General features: G+C 41.4%; 1 protein-coding gene and 1 pseudogene across 1 annotated transcript in view; both read left to right on the plus strand.

The window, feature by feature from the left end:
- Nucleotides 1-1,670, plus strand: part of LOC116067817 — a 2,506-nt pseudogene extending 836 nt beyond the window's left edge.
- A 17,268-nt stretch (nucleotides 1,671-18,938) lies between these two features.
- The window catches only part of Naf1 (nuclear assembly factor 1 ribonucleoprotein), a 30,497-nt gene continuing 30,067 nt past the window's right edge, over nucleotides 18,939-19,368 (plus strand). The window contains exon 1 of the mRNA XM_031339978.1: nucleotides 18,939-19,336. Coding sequence (XP_031195838.1) covers nucleotides 19,062-19,336 — 275 coding nt within the window. The 5' untranslated portion in view covers nucleotides 18,939-19,061. The remainder of the gene's footprint in view (nucleotides 19,337-19,368) is intronic.

Here is a 19,368-nt window from a genome sequence, read left to right on the forward strand (position 1 = left end):
TCAAAGCCGAATCCCGTGCCCACCTGGCCAGAATCCCTTGTCCCGCGGAACAGGGACCTCGCGAGAAATCCCGGTCCGTGACACTACAATAAGTGTATACACATTTTTATCAACTAAAAATGGGGGGTGGGGGAGCTTATATAATAATTGTGAAATATGCATACCAATATATAGGACAGCTTTTTAATAATTCTCACGACTTTTATGACCTGGAAACTGGGATTCCAATACTGCCTTGAAAACTATATTTGACAAGTTCTTAGACTGGTTATTATCTTTTTCCTTCCATCCCTCCTCCCTCTTGCGGCTCACCCCACTTCCTCTCCCTCTTTCTCTTTCCTGCTTTCTCTTTCTTTCCTTCTTCCCTGGCTGCATTACTGAAAATCAGTGTCCCCTTGGGAGTTTTCGACTCGATAAACGACTTTAAGAATGGATTCAGTCAGAAGCTTGAAGACAATTTTACTAAGTTTAAGAAAAAGTCAGGCAGGAAAGCTACAAATCTTGGCAGCTGCCTGGAGGAGGAAGATTGAGAAGAGAAAGAAAAACCTATGTTGTTAGAGTGAAGTTGGCAGAGAGCAATTGTCAGGCACACTGCAAACAAGCAATCACAGTATGGAGGGAGCTACAGGGAAAGAGTAAAATACCCAGAGTACCAGGGAAAGTACACGGAGGTTCTGGGCAGCATCCAAGAGAAAAACACAGAAGGGAACAGAAGTCGCACCAGGCAGATCCAGTGAAACCTCAGGGTCACAGTGGAGTGGCAGCACTAGGTAGCAGGAATTCTGGGAGGGAAACAGCCAGAATCCAGTTAAAGGGACGGTAATCCCTTCGCCCTCTGACTTTCCTTGGCCAGGTAATTAACCCACTTAGCTGGATTCAGTCTTAAGGGAGCAGGCAATGGCTTCTAGCCTCCTCCAGGTAGATTCCATTCTATTCTGTGACTGCTGGGCTGGAACGCACTATGTAGCCTAGGCTGACGTTGGTTGTATAGAAATCTTCCTGTCTCAACCTCCAACTGCTGAGATTCCAGGCAGGTTTAGCTTGACTAATTTTTTATTTTATTTTATTTTTTTAATAAGAAAAAGAGCTCTCGCGAGCGGTCCTCAGAGCAAACAGCCTCTGCCCCCTTTCCTGCAGCTTTGCTGTGTCTTAGGATCCCGTGGTTGTCCTCATGGGGCTCTGGGGCTCTGTTGCCCATGTCAGCAGAGCATTCAGCCAGCGCTGCTTCAGCACCTCTGGGAGCCTCAGGGCAATCCAGATGACTCGGGTCCATGTAGTGGACAACAGTGCCCTAGGCAACACACCTCCGACATGCATCCACGTCTATAACAAGAGTGAGGTGGGCAAGGTGGGCGACCAGATCTTGCTGGCCATCAGGGGGCAAAAGAAGAAAGTCCTCATCGTGCGACACCGCATGCCTAGATCCCGAATGACCCCAAAGTTTGACTCCAACAAGGTGGTCCTCACTGAGGACAAAGGCAACTCTGTGGGGACTCGAATTAAAATCTCTATCCGAACCAGCCTTCGCAGGAAGGAAGGGGAGTATTCCAAGGTGCTGGCCATCGCTCAGAACTTTGTGTGAGTAGAGCGGCTCTGAGCTGAGCAGCCATTCCCTCGACACTGGTGACAGTGTCCTGGAACAGAATAAATGTTTTAAGGTGTGTTTTCTTCCAAAAAAGAAAAAAAGAAAAAGAAAAAGAAATGATGTGGTCACTAAGAGTAAAACAGCTTCTGAGCCATTAATTTAAAGTTTTACATTTAAAACTTGAATTGTATTAATAGCATACTACGCATCAGCCAGAGCTTCATCTAAATTTTCAGTTTGACTTCTTATTTTTGTTGTAAATTTTAACTCAACATAATAGTAGTGGGGTGTATTTGTATAATTAAGTAAACGAGCCTGTTTATCACAGGAGTGTACATTTCCAACGTGCTTTCTGATGAGGTACATACATATTTAAACAAACCAACAACAACAGAGAGAGACCAGTGACCCAGGAGTTATCAAGCTCCCTTCAAGACCAAGGCTCTTTAAACACTCTCTCAGCTCCCACTGAATCAGACTCTAAAACTACATCCCATCTAATCGTAAGCAGGATATCAGTCAGTGTCATTCATTAAACAAACAAAAAATCCTGGTGAGGGTGTGGACCAAAACATTTATTCACTGCTGATGGGAGTGTAATCTAGACTCGCCTGGATGGATATCAGTATGGAAGCTTCCAAGAAAACTAAAAATGAAACTACCTTATGATTCAACAACAACAATAACAGTCCTGGGAATTCACCTGCAGGGCTCCACATCAGCCTGTCACAGCCATCCCTGCACATCAATGTTTATTACAGCAATATTCTTATCAGTTAAGTTATAGAACCAAGCTAGGCATCCAACAATAGAGGAGTATATAAAGAAAACATGGCAAATGTACACATGGAATGTTTTTCAGTTTTAAAGAATAAAGCTATATTGTTTGTAGAAAAATGGATGCAACTCGAGAAAATAGTATCAATCAATTTTAAGGCAGTTGCACAAATATAAATACATGTTTTCTCTGATATGGGACTCTTAGATTTCATACTGTCACATAGAAAGCATGCATCTTTCTATGAAATGAAAGTAAAAGTGAAACTGTCTAGGGAAATAATGGGGACAAACAAGAAGGTGGAGACATCCCTGCATGAAATACCCCTGCATAAAAAGGACTAATTGTTGTGATCATAAAAAGAGAAAGAGCTATAAGAATATGTTCTGGCGAGGTGTGGGGGGAGGGGTGGCTTAGTGGGCCCATGCGGAGGTATCCCTTCCCCCCTGAGGGACCAGACACATGTAGGTATAGTATAGAATAGAGTTTATTTAGGACATGGGGAGGGGAGCTAAGAAGGTAGTAGAGGCAAAGAAAGGCAAAGAGAAGGAGTAGAGAAGTAGGGGCCGGCCATGACCACGTGGAGGGGGGGGGAATGGGAAAAGAGGGAGTAAGAGGCAAGGTGGAGAAGCAGGAGTATGAGAGAGAGGAGGGGGCAAGCAGCCCCTTTTATAGGGCCAGGCCTACCTGGCCGTTGCCAGGTAACTATGGGGAGGAGCTTACCTAGCTGCTGCCAAGTATCTGTGGGGGTAGAGTTTATACAGAATGCTAACAATAATAGTCTAGCAGGTTTTGATTAGATGTCTTTTGGTTTTGACAGGGTCTTGCTAGTACTTGAGACTGGCCTTGAACTTATGATCCTTTTTCCTCAGCCTCTTGAGTTGCTGAAATTGTAGGCATGTACCACCAAGCTATGGGTCTTAAGAAGGTTTTAAGCCAACTACTTCATGAGGAAGTTGAATGGGGTGCATGCAATTAGCAAAGCAGTATTTCTTAACTTGATACTTCACAGGTAAACGGTAAAAATAGTTATCGGTAGGAGGGATTCTGCCTTTGTATGAAGGCAAGATTCTAGAAAATGGAGAGGTGGCAGCTGAAATGGCTCAGTGGGAAGGGAAGCCTGATTGAGGATTTGATCTGATCTTTGGAATCCATGTGGGAGAATGTGAGAACTCTTCTGACCTCCACACAGTACCCATGGCATGGACACGTAACAAGCACGCACATGCATACACCAGGCAGGCACACAATAAATACAAGTAGAAGAATTTTAAAAGTCCTAAGAAGTGGGTTAGTCACAAGAACTCAGGAGAAAAAAAGCCTGTAGAAATGCCATTGCCTTGATTTCATCAGAACACAAGATTGTATGAGGCAATAAAACTTCAGGGTTGATTAGGCCAAAGTATCTCTCTTCTCTGTCATTCAAGTATTATATTTTCAGAGAAACCTGCACTAACTAATCTACTGATTGGCATTATAATTTAGTTCTGAGAATAAGGGATAAATAACCTTGACACACTTGATGTTTGAATACAAGAGAAAAATACAATATTTCCTGTAAGAACTTTCACTCACCCATCAGCCATCTCAATGAAGCAGGGTGAAAACAATTTTCTCTCATCCAGCACACACATCGAAAAACATCTGTTTTGATAGCCTCTTTCCAAGATTGGAAATGGTGACAGCTGCTACATTTGCTATTTTGTGAAACCATTCAACTATTGATTGACCTCTGTTTAACTTTCATGTAGCTTTATATTGTGCTTGGAAAAAAAATCAATTTTAGTAGCTCCAAGAATAAAATTACAGGTAACACATGGAAACACTCGGATTACTCTGCAAACTACTATTTAGAAAAAGGGGATTAACCCCCAGATGTCTGAAAATGGACAGAAATTCAAACACAGCGGAGGTACTGCATTAATTATTACGTGTCCACCTTGTGTTGGCTAAGTCCAGATGAACTGTCATCTTTTATTCGGCAACTCTGCCTCCTACTACTGTCATGTTTAGTACTCTAAAGGAGAGACAGGTAGGGGGTAGCCAGGCTCACAGCAGCAAGCCCCAGCTAAAGGATACTATAGTGTCTGTAAAGCTGAATTTATGAGGCAGGATTAGCCAAGGTAGTGACAGGAGACAGGAGCAAGGCAGCCCAGCTTTGTAGGTAGTTGTTGAGGATTATAAAAATCCTGAGGGATCCTTATTCAGCTCAGGTTTTACGATGAATTCATAAACCTAGTCTGAGGTAGAAAACTAAAATCGAATTCTTTTTATTACCTTGTTCATCTTGCCCCCTTGGAACATTTTAATGGCATCTCCCTCCTTTGCTTGCAGGATTTCTAATCTGTGGGTCCCATAGAACAATGTGAATCCCCTCAAAAGTATTCAACTTTACTGACCACTTTCATCTCAAATGTGTGCCTAATTACACACAGGTAGGACTAAATTGGTCTGTTCCAGGATATAAAAGAATCTCTGCATTAGATTTCCATACTGCCCTTCAAATGGCGCTTAATATCAGCCATCTCTGCACATATTACCTCCCTTGTTCGTTAACCCCTCCCTCCCCCATCCCCATTTGATCTGCCTGCTCCAGCCCCTGCCCCATCCTTCTATAACTATCTATTCTAATTCCCTTTCCTAACAAGATCTGTACTCTATAACCCAATCTCTGTGGTTCTATGGATTGAATCATGGTTGTTCTTGACTACACAGCTAAAATCCATATGTAAGTGATTACACACCATACTTATGTTTCTGGGTCAGGGATACCTCACTCAGAATAATATTTTTCTAGGTACATACATTTACCCCTGAATTTCATTATTTTTTATGCTGAGTTATTAATAGTGCATTGTGTAAATGTAGCCCATTTTCTGTATCCATTCTTGTGTTGAAGGACATCTAAGTTGTTTCCAGTTTCTAGTTATTAGAAATAGTTTCAAGAAACATCATTCAGCAAGTATCTCTGTGGTGGGAGGAAGCATAGCATCCTTTGGTTATACGCCCAAGAATGGTATAGCTGGGTCTTGAGGTAGATGGGTTCCCATCTTTTTGAGACACTGCCACATTGATTTCCATAGTTGATATACAAGTTTGCACTCCCACCAGCAATGGAGAAGTGTGTTCCCCTTATGCCACATCCTCACCAGTATGGGCTGTCACTTTTTTTTTATGAATCTTAGCTATTCTAACAGGTGTAAGATGAAATCTCAAATTTATTTTGATTTGCATTTCCCTGATGGCCAAGGATGCTGAACATTTTTAAAGTGTCTTGCAGCCATTTGAGGTCTTCTGAGAATTCTCTTTAGATCTGTACACAATTTTTAAACTGGGTTCTTTGTTTTGTTGATATCTAGTTTATTGAATTCTTTATATATTTTGTATATTTTCTCTCTATCCAATGTGTAGTTTGTTGAAATCTTTTCCTACTTTCTAATATATATCCAAATGAAATTGCCAAATGAAGGAGGAGGCAGAGGCCCAACTGACCATCTCTTGTTGCCAAATAAAGCTACCAGTACAGAGATTGGGGTACATTTAAATGAGTTGTTAGCCTGAAAAAAAAATACCACCAACAAAAGCCAAAAGACCTAGTCTCTTGCCAAAACTATAGATTAGACTCCATAAACTGAGATCAAGGTCCCATTGTTCAAGACAGCACCTACACACCCATTGAACATGGAGAAGTTGAGCTGGTGCCTACACAAGAGTCTTCACCCCTAAGTGCTTGTGTCTTTGGTACAAGAAATTACTCTTCAGGATACCAAAAAGAATATAAACACCAAGCCAGGGAGAAACACCTGATACACAATGGTGTCCTGACTACAAGATATGCTAGGTCAGTGCTGGCACAAAGCTTTTGGGAGTAATCAGCCAGTAAATATCTGATTTGACTAAACCCATTCCCAACACTGCATGAATGACCAAAGACTAGATAGCCCAGGGAACTTGGGTAAAACCAAATTCTACTGGTGAAAGAAACAAAAAAGGCAATAAAATGAGTCCTGCTGACATTCTGCTATACTCATAGAACTCATAGAACTCATAGAACTGACATTCTGCTATACTCATAGAACCTTGCTCAGCCATCTTCAGAGAAGCTTCCTCCTGCAGCACGTGCTGCATAACACAAAGACCCACAGCCAGATAGATATTACACAGAAGGTGAGTGACCTTGGAACACTCAGCCCTCAATGGAATGTCTCTATCAAATCCCTCCCCTCAGGGCTCAGGGAACCTTGTAGAAGAGATAGGAAGGTAGAGTAGCTAGACAGGATAGAAGACACCATAAAAACAAGGTCCTGTAAATCAAAGTTCCTTTGAACTCAGTCTGATGTGGCATGCACAGGACCAGAAAGAGTCTGCATCAGGCCCTCTTGGTATTTATTATGGTTTCCAGTTTAGTGTTATTATGAGATTCTTGAATGTATGATCAAGTGGGTCTAATTCTTATGATTTTTTTTTTTTTTTGCAATTTGGAAGGATCAGTTTTTGTTTTATATTATATTTTATTATATATTATATCTTATTATATTACTTATATCTTATGCAGAATATAATGTTATTTAATCCTATTATTATTTTACTTTATTTATTTATTATATTATATATTTATATTATATTATATTTATATTATATTATTTTATCATGTTACTATATTATTTCATACTATTAAAAATTAGAAGAAAATCTAATCTTAATCATATTTTGCAATTCATTTTTGGGTCCTTCCTGGAAGCAGCCAGCTGTTTGTTTGCTTCTCAATATACTCTGCAGAATTTTGCTCTTCTGTCCTCCCAGTGATGAGATTACTAGTTCTGGGAAGGAAACCCTCAATAATAATTCTGAGATCTATAAAGGATAAAGAAGCAACTTTGATATAGTGCCTGGTCTGGATAGTTAGATGTCAACTTGACACAAGCTGGAGTTACTATAATTGAGAAATCATGGAGGGAACCCATGATTTAGAAAATGCGTCAATACTGGGCTGTAGGCAGGCCTGTAGGGCATTTTATTTAATTGTTTGTTTCTTCAATAGTAGATTTCTCTGTGTAGTCCCAGTTGTCCTGAAACTCACTCTGTAGACCAGGCTGGCCTTGAACTCACAGAGATTGGCTTGCCTCTGGATCCTGAGGGCTGGGATGAAAGGTGTGCATCCCTACAAACCAGCAGGGCGTTGTTGTGGGAGGGCCCAGGGCATTGTGTGGAGGGGTCATCTTGAGATAGGTGATTCTGGGTTCTGTTTTTGTTCTAAAAATAAAAAAAAAGTTGGCTGAGTAAGTTATGAGAAAGGCGGCACCCCTCTGTCACCTCCACATAAGCTCCTGCCTCCAGGTTCTCACCTTTTCTGAGTTCCTACCCTGACTTCCTTCAGTGATGGACTAGAATGTGGCACTGTAAGCTAAGTGAATGTTTTTCTCTCTAACTTGCTTTTGGTCATGGAGTTTCACCACAGCCATAGGAACCCTAACTAAGACAGTGCTCAAAGGACAAATAGACTCAAAACATGAATCCAAGTGTGAGATGACAGTGGAGGGAAGTTTTACAAAGGGGTTCCATAAAGAATAAAAAGTGAAAAAAAAAATATAATCCCAATACTTGAGAAACGGAGCCAAGAGGATCTACAGTTAGAGGTCAGCCTGGCCTGCAGAATAAGTCTATAGAGGAGGCTACAAAGCAGTATTTGTGTCCAACATGTCACAGAACCCTTTAACCTGGAGCCCTACGTCTACCACCAACTGATTTGCCAGGAAGAGCATGATCATTCTTCCCTTTCTCCCATGTTTCCTACATAGTAGCTAGTCTAGGATAGATTTTAGGCAGTGTGTTGGTTTGATTAAGAATGGTCCCCATAGGCTCATATATTTGAATGCTTAGTCACCAGGAAATGGCACTCTTTGATAAAATTAGAAGGATTAGGAGGTGAGGCCTTGTTGGAGGAAGCGTGTCACTAGGGGTGGGCTTTGAGGTTCAAAAGCCCATGCCATATTCAGTTTCCCTCTGTGTCTGTGGTTCAGGATGTAACTAACAACTACTTGTCTAGCACCATGCCTGGTATTCTTGCTGCCATGTTCCCCACCATGATGATAACTGACTGAAACTCTAAAGCTGTAAGCAAGGCCCTAAGTGCACACTTTCTTTTATAAGAGTTGGCTTGGTTATGATATTTCTTCATGAAATAGAATGGTAAACAGGCAGCAAGTAGACTCCTGGTGGGCTCATTGGGATCATACCCTAGTGAGGAGTTGGGCTGAGTTTGTATAAAATGTATTTTGCCATGTGCTAAACAGACAAAAAAATGAACTAACAAACACTGACGCTGGTGTGGGTCACTTTGGAACAGTTTGCGTCTTTGCTTGAATTGCCTTCTGCACTCAGGGAAGCATGCTGCTGGTGAGCTTTGTGGATTCTTGGCTGTGGCTGTAAGAGTGTACTGTGGCAGGAAGTTTCCTGTGCTTTGATTAGCAGACAATAGGTCTGAGGACTATGCCTATGTAACCATGCCTGTTATTTGGAATGTGGAGGACGGATGTCATATAAAAAGCAGATTTCTACAAATAGATGAATACAATCTGTGGGGCATCTGCATGTAATAATAATAAGCAAAGGAGAAGACACTATCTACTAGAGAAGGGGGCATGGGTGGGGTTGGAGGGGGTAGCTGGAAAGGGATGTAGGGAGGAAAGGGAAGAGGTAGAAAGTGATGAAATTTTTCCTTTAATTAAAATATATTTTTAAAATGCAGTACTTAATAAAGAATGATAAAATGGAAAAAAAAGCTTTATTTTTTTTTTATTGCACCATCCCATTAAACCTGACTGGTGGGGAGTAATGCCTTCCTCTTTCTTTGTGAGTGCATATGCATATGCATGTGTGTATATACGGATGCTCATATTTGCAAGTGTCTACAGAGGCTGGGTCAATGTTGAGTGTTTTCCTCAACAGTTCTCCTCTTTATTTTTTGAACCAGAGTCTCTCTCTGAGTCTGGTGCTTACAGACTTGGACAAGCTGGCTAGCTAGCCTTGGAGGTCCACAGATCTGCCTGGCCCTGATTCCCCAAGGTTGGAATTACTCGCATGTGCCTTTGCATCTGGGTCCTCATGCTTGCATGGTAAGCAGTTTACTGATGCCATCTCCTCAGTTCCGGTCCCTCTTATTTTCACAGTCTCTTTTGTGTTGTTTTGGGTAGGCAAAACATATTTAATGGAGTTTGAGAAAAATAAAAGGAATGATAACTAAAATTTAAAGGAAAAAAACCAAGTTGGTGACTTGACTCTTGGGTTTCCAATGAGGTGAACATTTTGAAAACTGCCTTGCTTCTATGAGACATCAGTTACAAACAAAATAAATGTGAAGTACCTTCAGCATGGGCCACTTTTGGAAATCAGAGATAGCCAGGGTCACAATGGAATGACAAGTGTCATAACAGTTGACCAGTGGACTATTCACTGGGACCTGAGGCACTTCCACCATAAGAGAAACACTAGGCAGTGTCTAAGCAGGATTACAAAAACTTGAAATGCCATCATCCAACATGGTCATTGCCTCAGTAATATATGACTTTGGGTCTAGATAGGTATATCCCTTGAATTTAGTCTCACCTAGTCTCTTCATACCCTACCTGGAGGAACATGTAAAATAAAACTAAGTGATATTAAACAGAAGTACATATTTTTGGTTTCAGCCATCTTATCTACATTTCAAGTTCTCAGTAATTAAGGGTGGCTACTGGGTTCTGCCTTCATCAGTAACAGACATATGTCTTTCCCATAAGTGAAGAGATTTCAACAGACAATTCTAGCTTGAAATACCCTCCTTGGAGAATGTTACATTCTATCTGTTTCTAAACATTTGTTTCTAAAGGGAAGAGGTGTTCATATTTAGCCCTGAAAAATTCATTTTGTAGGTAGTTTTCTCTTCATGAACTCTGGTCATCAGTGTAGTTTCTGGAGTTTCCAATAACCTCCATGTATTTGTTTTTCACCAGAGTACAGAGCAATCTAGATATGGGACTCAGGAGTGCTTGGTGGGAAAATTATCCTAATTATTGATAAAATTGCTTAGAAATAGAACACATACTCATAATCCCAGTTACTCAGGATGATGAAACAGGAGGATGTCAAGTTTGAGGCCAACTTGAGCAATTCAGTGGGACCCGGTTTCAAATAACAAGGTGGACTGTGCCTAAAGTTATCCTCTTGACTCCACATGCATGCATCTGAACACACAGACACAAGAAGACACACACAAGAAGAAGAGGAGGAGGTAGAAGAGGAGGAAGAGGAGGAGGGAGAAGACTATCACAATTGGAAAACCTGATTTTAGATGTGAAGCAAAATAGCTTTTTTGAGATCAGACAGATCTCTCTATCCTGTCACTCTTCCAGTTAGAATTTTCAAGGTTCCTCTGCAGGAATAGTCAGAGTCTTTCCTAGAGTCTCAGTCTCTCTCTCTCTCTCTCTCTGTCTCTCTCTGTCTCTCTCTGTCTGTCTCTGTCTCTCTGTCTCTCTGTCTGTCTCTCTCTGTCTCTCTGTCTCTCTGTCTGTCTCTTTCTCTGTCTCTGTCTCTCTGTCTGTCTCTCTGTGTCTCTCTGTCTCTGTCTGTCTGTCTGTCTGTCTGTCTGTCTGTCTGTCTCTCTCTCTCTCTCTCTCTCTCTCTCTCTCTCTGTGTGTGTGTGTACTTGCATGGAGGTGCTCTTGGAGGCCAGAAGAGGGCATCAGATCTCCTGAAGCTGGAGTAACAGGTAGTCAATTGTGAGCTGCCTGATGTGGTTGCTGGAAACTGAGCTCTGGTTTTCTGAAAAGGCAGCAAAGGCACTTAATCAATGAAACTTTACTTAGTGATTGTTCAGTCTTCAGTATCGGAATAGCAACATTTCTGTGAAAACATGGCATGAAGACTACTGGACCTTGTTGAGAGCCAGCACCATCCAAGGCTTCCCAGAAGCCCAGATGAAATGACAAAAGGAACCTAGTTCTGTGTTCTTGTCCAAGGCAGACTTGGCAAGGCCAATCTGGGGCTGTGGCCTGGATCTAGAAGGAAAGAAGGTTTCAGTTCCTGGGAACTTGGCCTTTCCCACTGAGGAGACAAGAGTTATCAGTCCCAAGACTGCTTGCTGTGTATCCAGGTCATAATGCTCTTGGGATACCTGTGTTCCCTTTGTGCATATTGTTGATTAGCCTCCTGTTGACTCCATCCCATTGACTCTGTCCCATCTTTCCTCTGAAAATAGTGTACTTAATAAACTTGCTTGCTTCCACAGGTTATGTGAGAATGACCTCCTGATCCTAAACTTTCCTATCTTATGTCCTGACCCTCCTAGGACCCTGTGCTTAATGAGTCCTCCCACCTCTGTTAAAGTAATCGAGATAATCCCTCACAGACATGCCTAGAGACCCACTTTCTAGGTCATTCTAACTTATGTTGAGTTGACAATTAGCACTAACAATCATATCCAGTAAAATGCTTGGGGAAAATGTCAAGACTTATGCCTCACTTTCCCTTCTTTATTATTCAACTATTAGAAAACCTCTCATCGTCATTAAAGATAGTATAGTCTTCAATCTGAACTGTACACATGCCTAGTCATGTTCTTATACACACTGAAATGAACTGGAACCAATCATTGTCATGGCCAACTGTTTCTGACTTTAAAAAAGTTAGAAATTAAAGCCAGATCACATGAAAATTTTAGACCATCAGATATCAACTCTTTAGTGCTCTTGAACTTCTGTGATTAAATGCTTACTTCAGCTGAACTCTTCCTAGAATCCCATGCTATACAGGGATTCTGGGATGCCAGCTTCACCTTTTTTTTTGATCTTCTCCTTGAGTGTTGCCTGAAAAGTTCCAATACTTTTATTCATCCTTGCCCTTGTGGCCATCTGTTGAAAGCCCAAGGCTGTAAGAACACTAACATGAATACTGGGTATGAGTCAGCGCAAAATGGCTGACATCAGATGTCTAAGGACCACAAAGGTAATTAGTGATGGAATCTGGTCTAGAACTGTTTTGTGCAGAATTACATTTTTTGTGTGGTTCTGAATAATTTGTCTGTGGTAGTTTGAATGAAAATGGCCCCATAGGCTCATAGGGATGAGCACTCTACTGGCAAGTGTGGCCTTTTTGGAGTAGGTTTTGCCTTACTGGGGGAGGTGTGTCACTAGGGATTGACTTTGGGTTCTCAAGATGGTCAAACCAGACCCATTTTGTTTCAGTTTCTTTTCCTGCTGCCTTCCAAATAAGATATAGAACTCTAAGCTCCTTGTCCAGCACCATGTCTGTCTAAACATCACTATGCTTCCTGCTATGATGATAATGGACTACACCTCTGAACTGTGAGCTAGCACCAAAGAAATGTTTTCCTTTATAAGAGTTGTCACGGTCATGGTGACAATGACAATTATCTTGACATCAGAAGCCTTTACTTTGCCAGTCTGCATGGGTGTTTCTCTGAAGGACTAGGTGTCTACTTCCTTGCAGTCTGTGTGCCAGTCTATGTGTGTGCGGTGCCTGCATTGTTCTACATGCCACTTGAGTCAGCACCATTTGTTGAAAACACTGTCTTTTTCCTACTGGATGGATTTAGCTCCTTTGTCAAAGATCGTGACCATAGGTGTGTTGTCTTCAATTTTATTCTATTGGTCTAGCTGCCTGTCACTGTACCAATACCATGAACTTTTTAATCACAATTGCTCTGTAGTACAGCTTGAGGTCAGGGATGGTGATTCCACCAGAAGTTCTTTTATGTTGAGTACAACTTGTTTCTTGGTAATGATGTTTTATACAGAAATACAAATCCTGACTAAGACAATAAGATATTCAATACCTGGATTGTACTCACTGGCTGCAGATCCACCATAAGTTTTGAGACAAAGTTATGGATTTTCAAAAGCCTAGAACTTACTATGTATAATAAGGCTACCTGGCAAGTGAGCCTCCAAGATCTCCCCTTACCCTTATTTTTCCTCCTCAGGGAAGGCATTGGTATACATGACACTAAATGTGGAGGTTTGAATAGGTATGACCTTCATAGATTCATGTGTTTGAATGCTTGGCCACAAGGAATGGCACTATTTGGAGAAGTGGCCTTATTAGATAAGATGTGGCATTGTTGGAGGAAGTATGACACTGTTCTGGCAGACTTTGATGTATATCTGCTTGGGGACACTCAGTGAGATGACAATCCCCATCTGCTGCCTATGGGTCATGATGTAGATCTCTCAGCTCCTTCTCTTTCACCATGTCTGCTTGCACATTGCCATGATGATGACGATGGGATTGTAAGCCAGCCCCAATTACATGTTTTCTGTAGATGCTTGTATTCTAATGCTAATTGGGTTCCCCCAAACTCTTTGCCCAAGACGGTCTGCAGATAGCTTCTGAGCACCTGCCACCAGTTAATTCTGATTGGTAAATAAGGATGCCAGCAGCCAATAGCTGGGGAGGAAAGAGATAGGTGGGTTTTAGGTTTCCTGGGCTTGGGACCTCGAAGAAGCAGGATGCCATACTTTAGGCCTGTGAAGGAGAGAGATTGAAGAGAAGCAAGAAGTGCACCCTGGGCTCTAGGCCAAGAAAACCTGGCCCTGAGGGCTGACTAACTGGAGTTAAGATGGAACATAGGAATTAGTAAGTAGTAACTTGGAGTTATCGGTGGGAGGTAGATTCTAGCAGCATGGAGGGTAGGCAGTTGCTCAGCTACTGTGATGCTGAAGGAATATTAAAATACAAAGGCTGTGTGTGTCTTTAATTTGGGAACACCAGGATTTATTAAAATATTCATACTACAGTTTTCCTTTATAAGAGTTGTCATGGTCATGGTGTTTCTTGACAGCAATAAAACCTGAGTTAAGACAGCCCAACCTGAGTTAAGACAGCCCAACCTGTCTGACATTTCTTTTCTTTTCCTTTCTCTCTGGTTTTTCTTCCTTCACCTTCTCTTTCTTTCTTTCTTTCTTTCTTTCTTTCTTTCTTTCTTTCTTTCTTTCTTTCTTTCTTCCTTCCTTCCTTCCTTCTTTCATGTCTTTCTTTCTTTCTTTTTCTTTTCTTTCTCTTTCTTTCTCTCTTTCCTTCTCTTTCTTTCCCTCTCTTTCTTTTCCTTCTTTCTTCCTTTCTTCCTTTCTTTCTCTCACATCTAGGTCTACTTGTTTTCTTTTTTAAGTGGATTCCAGGGATGGCACTCAGCCCTTCATGCTTGCATAAGCCAGCACATCAGTGACTGAACTATTTCACTAGTCCTGATTTTTGTTTTTGAAATAGGGTCTTACTAAGGCTACAAGCCTTAACTAGCCTTAAACTCCCTAAGGTGCTTCTGCTTCAGTCCCCCAAGGGAATGCTGGGATTACAGACAGGAGTCCCCACACTCCAATAAAATGTGAATTGTAATGTAGAAGGTCTGGGGCAAGGCCAAAGATTCTACCCAGTGCCCTGTGACAAGCGTCAACATCCTCTACATTTTGAACAGCAAGTCAGACAGTACAGAGCCGCAGCCTTATGGACTACTTAGGATTAGTTTTTGATTGTTTGTTTTCTTTGTAATGTAAATTTTCAGTCTTAACAGTATACAGAATATTGTATATTTGCTAAATTGTCTTGCTAAATTTTATTTTCACATATTAAATAATGTATCATTCTGAAGTGGGATTTTGCCTTTGACTTGGAATTAATTCAACACAAGGCAAATTCTCTCGAAATTTTTCTGGGGATTCTGTCAGGTATTCAGATGCCAAAAAGTTAGAGGTAGCCTTGGGCTAAACACTTCAGGCTAAGTTTAGCAGCTATTAGAAATAATGCAGTAGGTAGGAAGGTTCTGGAGTACTGGAGGTAAATTCGGGACATTTTGAAACATTAAAGCACTTAGAAAAAGCACCAATTGTGAAAGAGTGACCTATTTCAAAGCCAGGGACAGGTACCGCTATTCTTATCCTAAAACCCAGGTTGTCACCAACTCAGAAACAAGAGATTTTTATCAGCAATAGCGGCTTTCTTAGGTATTTCTGAAGTAATATACAGAGAACGAACAACTGCAGTCTCATCTTCAGTGTTATCTAAAATATAAAAAAATATATAAAAAATAAAATGTTTTATATTTTTTTGTTTTTCTTTCATTCTTCTATTCAAATATCTTTATGGGGACTGGTAAATGGCACAGTGAGTTAATTCCCTTGCTGTTAAGCCTTGCGAGCTGAGTTCAATCCCTAGAATCCATGGTAGAAGAAGAGAACTGGCTCTTTTAAGTTTTCCTCTGACCTCCATATGTATCTGCCAATACACATGCACACACACAAAATAGATGTTTCAAAAGTCTTCATAATATTTGTTATAATTTGGACAGAGTTAGACAAAGTTCTTAGGTTCGTGAGACTTCATTTTTTAGGAGAAAAGAAACAAAAGGGATAATAAATATAATAAGTATTACCTAATTTCATAAGTATAACTTGAAGACATTGGACTGAAAAAATGAACAATAATAATTTAGGCAGTGACCAATACATGAGTACTAAGGTTAACTGGTTGATGGATCTCTTCTGATTACATTTACAGGGGTAAAATGAATAAATGATTTTTGTTCTTGTGCAAAGAAATAATACCAGCAAAGGGAAAAGGTTGTATATGGAGAATAAATCTGGTAGACTGAAGGACTTCTCAACCAGAAACCATGGGGTGTAAGAGACAGGGAGAGAGCAGAAGACAAAATAAGAGAGTAGATTGCACCCAGAACAAGATCAAGTGGAGCCTGAAACCTAAGCTGGGCATTTAGCTTGGCTACTTTTGCTTGTTTGTTTTTCAGTTCTACCTTGTGAAGTTTTCCTGTTTTCTCAGATTAACATATTCATGGATCTTTTTAAAGGCCTAGCTCACTCACCCTAATGTAAAAGCCTGCTATAGTGTTGGGTGGGTATGGGTGGTCCTGGGGCTCCCTATCTATCCTGGGGGCCAGTTCTCCAGTTCCTTTCCATTTCTGTTAAAGAAGGTCTTAGACACTAGCTGGAATGCACCTGTTTTTTCTGGTCTAACAAGATAGACAGTGTAAGGCTAGGGGTGTGGATCAGTGGTAAAGTTCTTAAATAATCTATTAGAGGTCCTGCCTTCACTCTCCAATGCGGCAAAGGACATTGGTGACCCAGCCCCATGGGATAGATATAGTCAGATATGGTAGCTATCAGCCAGTTGAGTCTCTACATGGAGACCATTCTTGGGCTTTGTGATCCTTTCCCCTCTTATTGTTGTGTTTGATGTGGGGCAGTTACAAAACATTGGCTTCACAGAGAAAAGTCTGAGCTTTTCTTAGAAGGCTCAGCTTTGTTTTAAGGTTCAAAAGAGTTGCGTCTGTGTGGAGGAAGTCTTGTTTTCTGGAAACCTCTGAGTCCAGCAGCATCATACTGCTAAACGATCTGTAGCGAGGACCTTGAAATATGCCTGAGCCAGGTTTATGGGTACTGTGAATATTATAGTTACGTTATTTCCCAGACTGCAGACTGCAGTTTCTTACCTTATCAAGGGTCTTCTCCATTCTCAATTTTCCGAATCTGTGCATTTCTGTCATAAAAATGCACAGTATGAAAACAAACAAACAAAAGTGCCAGGGGAGATGGTGCACGCCTTTAATCTCAGAAGGCAGAGGCAGGTGGATTTCTGTGAGTGTGAGGTCAGCCTGATCTACAAACAGTTCCAGGACAGTCAGGGCTGCATAGAGAAACATGGTCTTGAAAAACCAAACCGCACCGCACTGCACCGCGCTGCACTACATCAAAGGCCATAGTCCGTGCTTCTAAAGTACCTTCCTCTACTACACAAATATCTCCTGTAGGATTGTGATTCATTAATCTTCTTGCACAAAAAAGTTATACAGCAGTGCATAGCTCAAAACAATGCTAAGTAAACCATTTTGGAATGAGCAGATGAGTTCTGGAATTATCCTTGAACTCTGCTTCTGATTCTAACTTTTTATTGAATGCCCATCTTGTATTTTTAAATTCCCTTTGGCACTTTCAAATAAGTGTGATTTTTTTTGAGTTAATTTCACACAGTCATTAGCATTTTCCAACTTCTCCAGTTTTACATGCAATGTCAAGTTCTTTCCTAGGTCACAAATTTTCTAGTACCTCATTTCAGTCTTAAGATTTTGAATTGTCATTTATTCCACCTCATTGATTTAACCCCTAGTTCAGACTGCCATCATCTAATTCCTGAAAAAAAAAAAGTATAACATTCTGCTCCCCACAGCAAACATTCTGTGATTATTCTGAACATGTTTTCTCTTCTAAAATTTGGCCGTGTATCTCTACAATATCAGTCATTATCAATGATATATATTATCCATAAATCCATGATTTGGTTCACTCTGCAGGGATTTCTGTACACTGAATGCATGTTAGACATGTCTAGCTTCTCCATACAGCTTTATTTAATGTTCTATAAACTAAATGAGGTAGTATTTTTGTCTGTATTCTACAGATAAGAAAATTAAGATTTAGTTACACCAGGTTGCATTATTTAAAGAAAAATGACAGAACTGGGGTTTTAGGACATTTGTATTTACTTGGGAAATATTGCTTAATTGTTGTACCTACCATCTTGAATTTCTGCTTCATCTGGAAGGATTTCCAGGACACAGACCACCAATCTTAACTTTCCGTCGTTGTGTTCTTGAATCATCTATTCTATACTTCAATTCTCTGCACCAAGGATTTACCTTTGCTTTTAAAACTCACACTTGATTGTAAACATTTTAATGTGCAGGAATGCCTGGATTACTTCTTCCTTTACTTTAACTGAGAGTCTTCTATGGAGCTTCTACAATAAATTGTCAGTAAATAACATATAAAAATTTACACAGCCCTTCATGAATATATATGCCTACTAGATTGTTGTAATATTATTAGATGAGGTATTGATGCATCAAATCAAAGACCTAGAAAAGCAGAAAATTTTGATCTTTTCCTAAATCTTCTTCTGTAGTTTTGATTGTCCTGGAACTAGCTCAGTAGACCAGACTGACATCAAAATCACAGAGATCCACCTATCTCTGCCTCCTGAGTGCTGGGAATAAAAGCATACACCAACATCTGGCTTTTTTTTGCAAGTCTTAAGAACTTTGTGCTTGAGTGCCTTACAACCTGGCTAAAAGATATCCAGATTAAAATGCTACATTTTAGAGTCAATGATAGATCATTGCCATAACATCAGTAAAATCCTTTACAACTGCTGTCTTTTCAATATACTGGAGAAAGATAAATAGTTGTTATTTTTTTTCTTTTATGGTGAGAATGTAAATGTGTGTTTATCTTCATTTAACTTTCAAGATAAATTACTAAAAGTGTCTTTTCAAGACGTCCTGCCTCAAGATTCTCACGTACAGAAACTAGTACTATAATCCTCGCTTCATTCCCATCATGCCTGGAAGCCCTAACTTTGGTGAGCTGCACAGGTCATCAGAAGCAGTGAACACGGCGGACTTAGGGCCGCGCGGAAGCCACGTTTCCTCCGAACTTCGAATCCTCCGGCCTCTGGGAACCAGCGTCTCGCCCATGACGTCACCCGCCCTCCCGGAAGTCCCGGGAATGATGCCGGGGGCGTGTCTTCAGGTCGGTCCGCGTGCGGTTACCTGAGAGACGCGCGAGTTTTTGCGCGGCCGCGGAGGCGAGCTCGGCCTCCGAGGAGAACCTGGAGTCGGTCTGCGGCCCGGGTGGCGCCATGGAGGTGGTGGAGGCCGCCGCGCAGCTGCAGACGCTCAAGTTCGGCAGCTCCGGCCAGGGGTCGACCGCATCGCCGCCACCTGAGGAGCGCCGGGACACGGAGCAGGCGGAGCGGGCCCCGCCGGCTGGGGAGCAGCTGCCGCCAGCCCCGAGCTCGAAAGCCGGCGGAAGCCCACCGCCGCCGAGCTCGGAGGCCTGCGTCACCGGCCCGGACGCCGCGGAGCCGCCGCCAGTGCTGCAGGCCTCGGACTCCTCGGACTCGGATTCGGACAGGTCGAGTGCAGGAGAGCCCTGGGGTTGCGGGG

The sequence above is a fragment of the Mastomys coucha genome, unplaced genomic scaffold (genome assembly GCF_008632895.1).
Source record: "Mastomys coucha isolate ucsf_1 unplaced genomic scaffold, UCSF_Mcou_1 pScaffold22, whole genome shotgun sequence".
Lineage (NCBI taxonomy): Eukaryota > Metazoa > Chordata > Mammalia > Rodentia > Muridae > Mastomys > Mastomys coucha.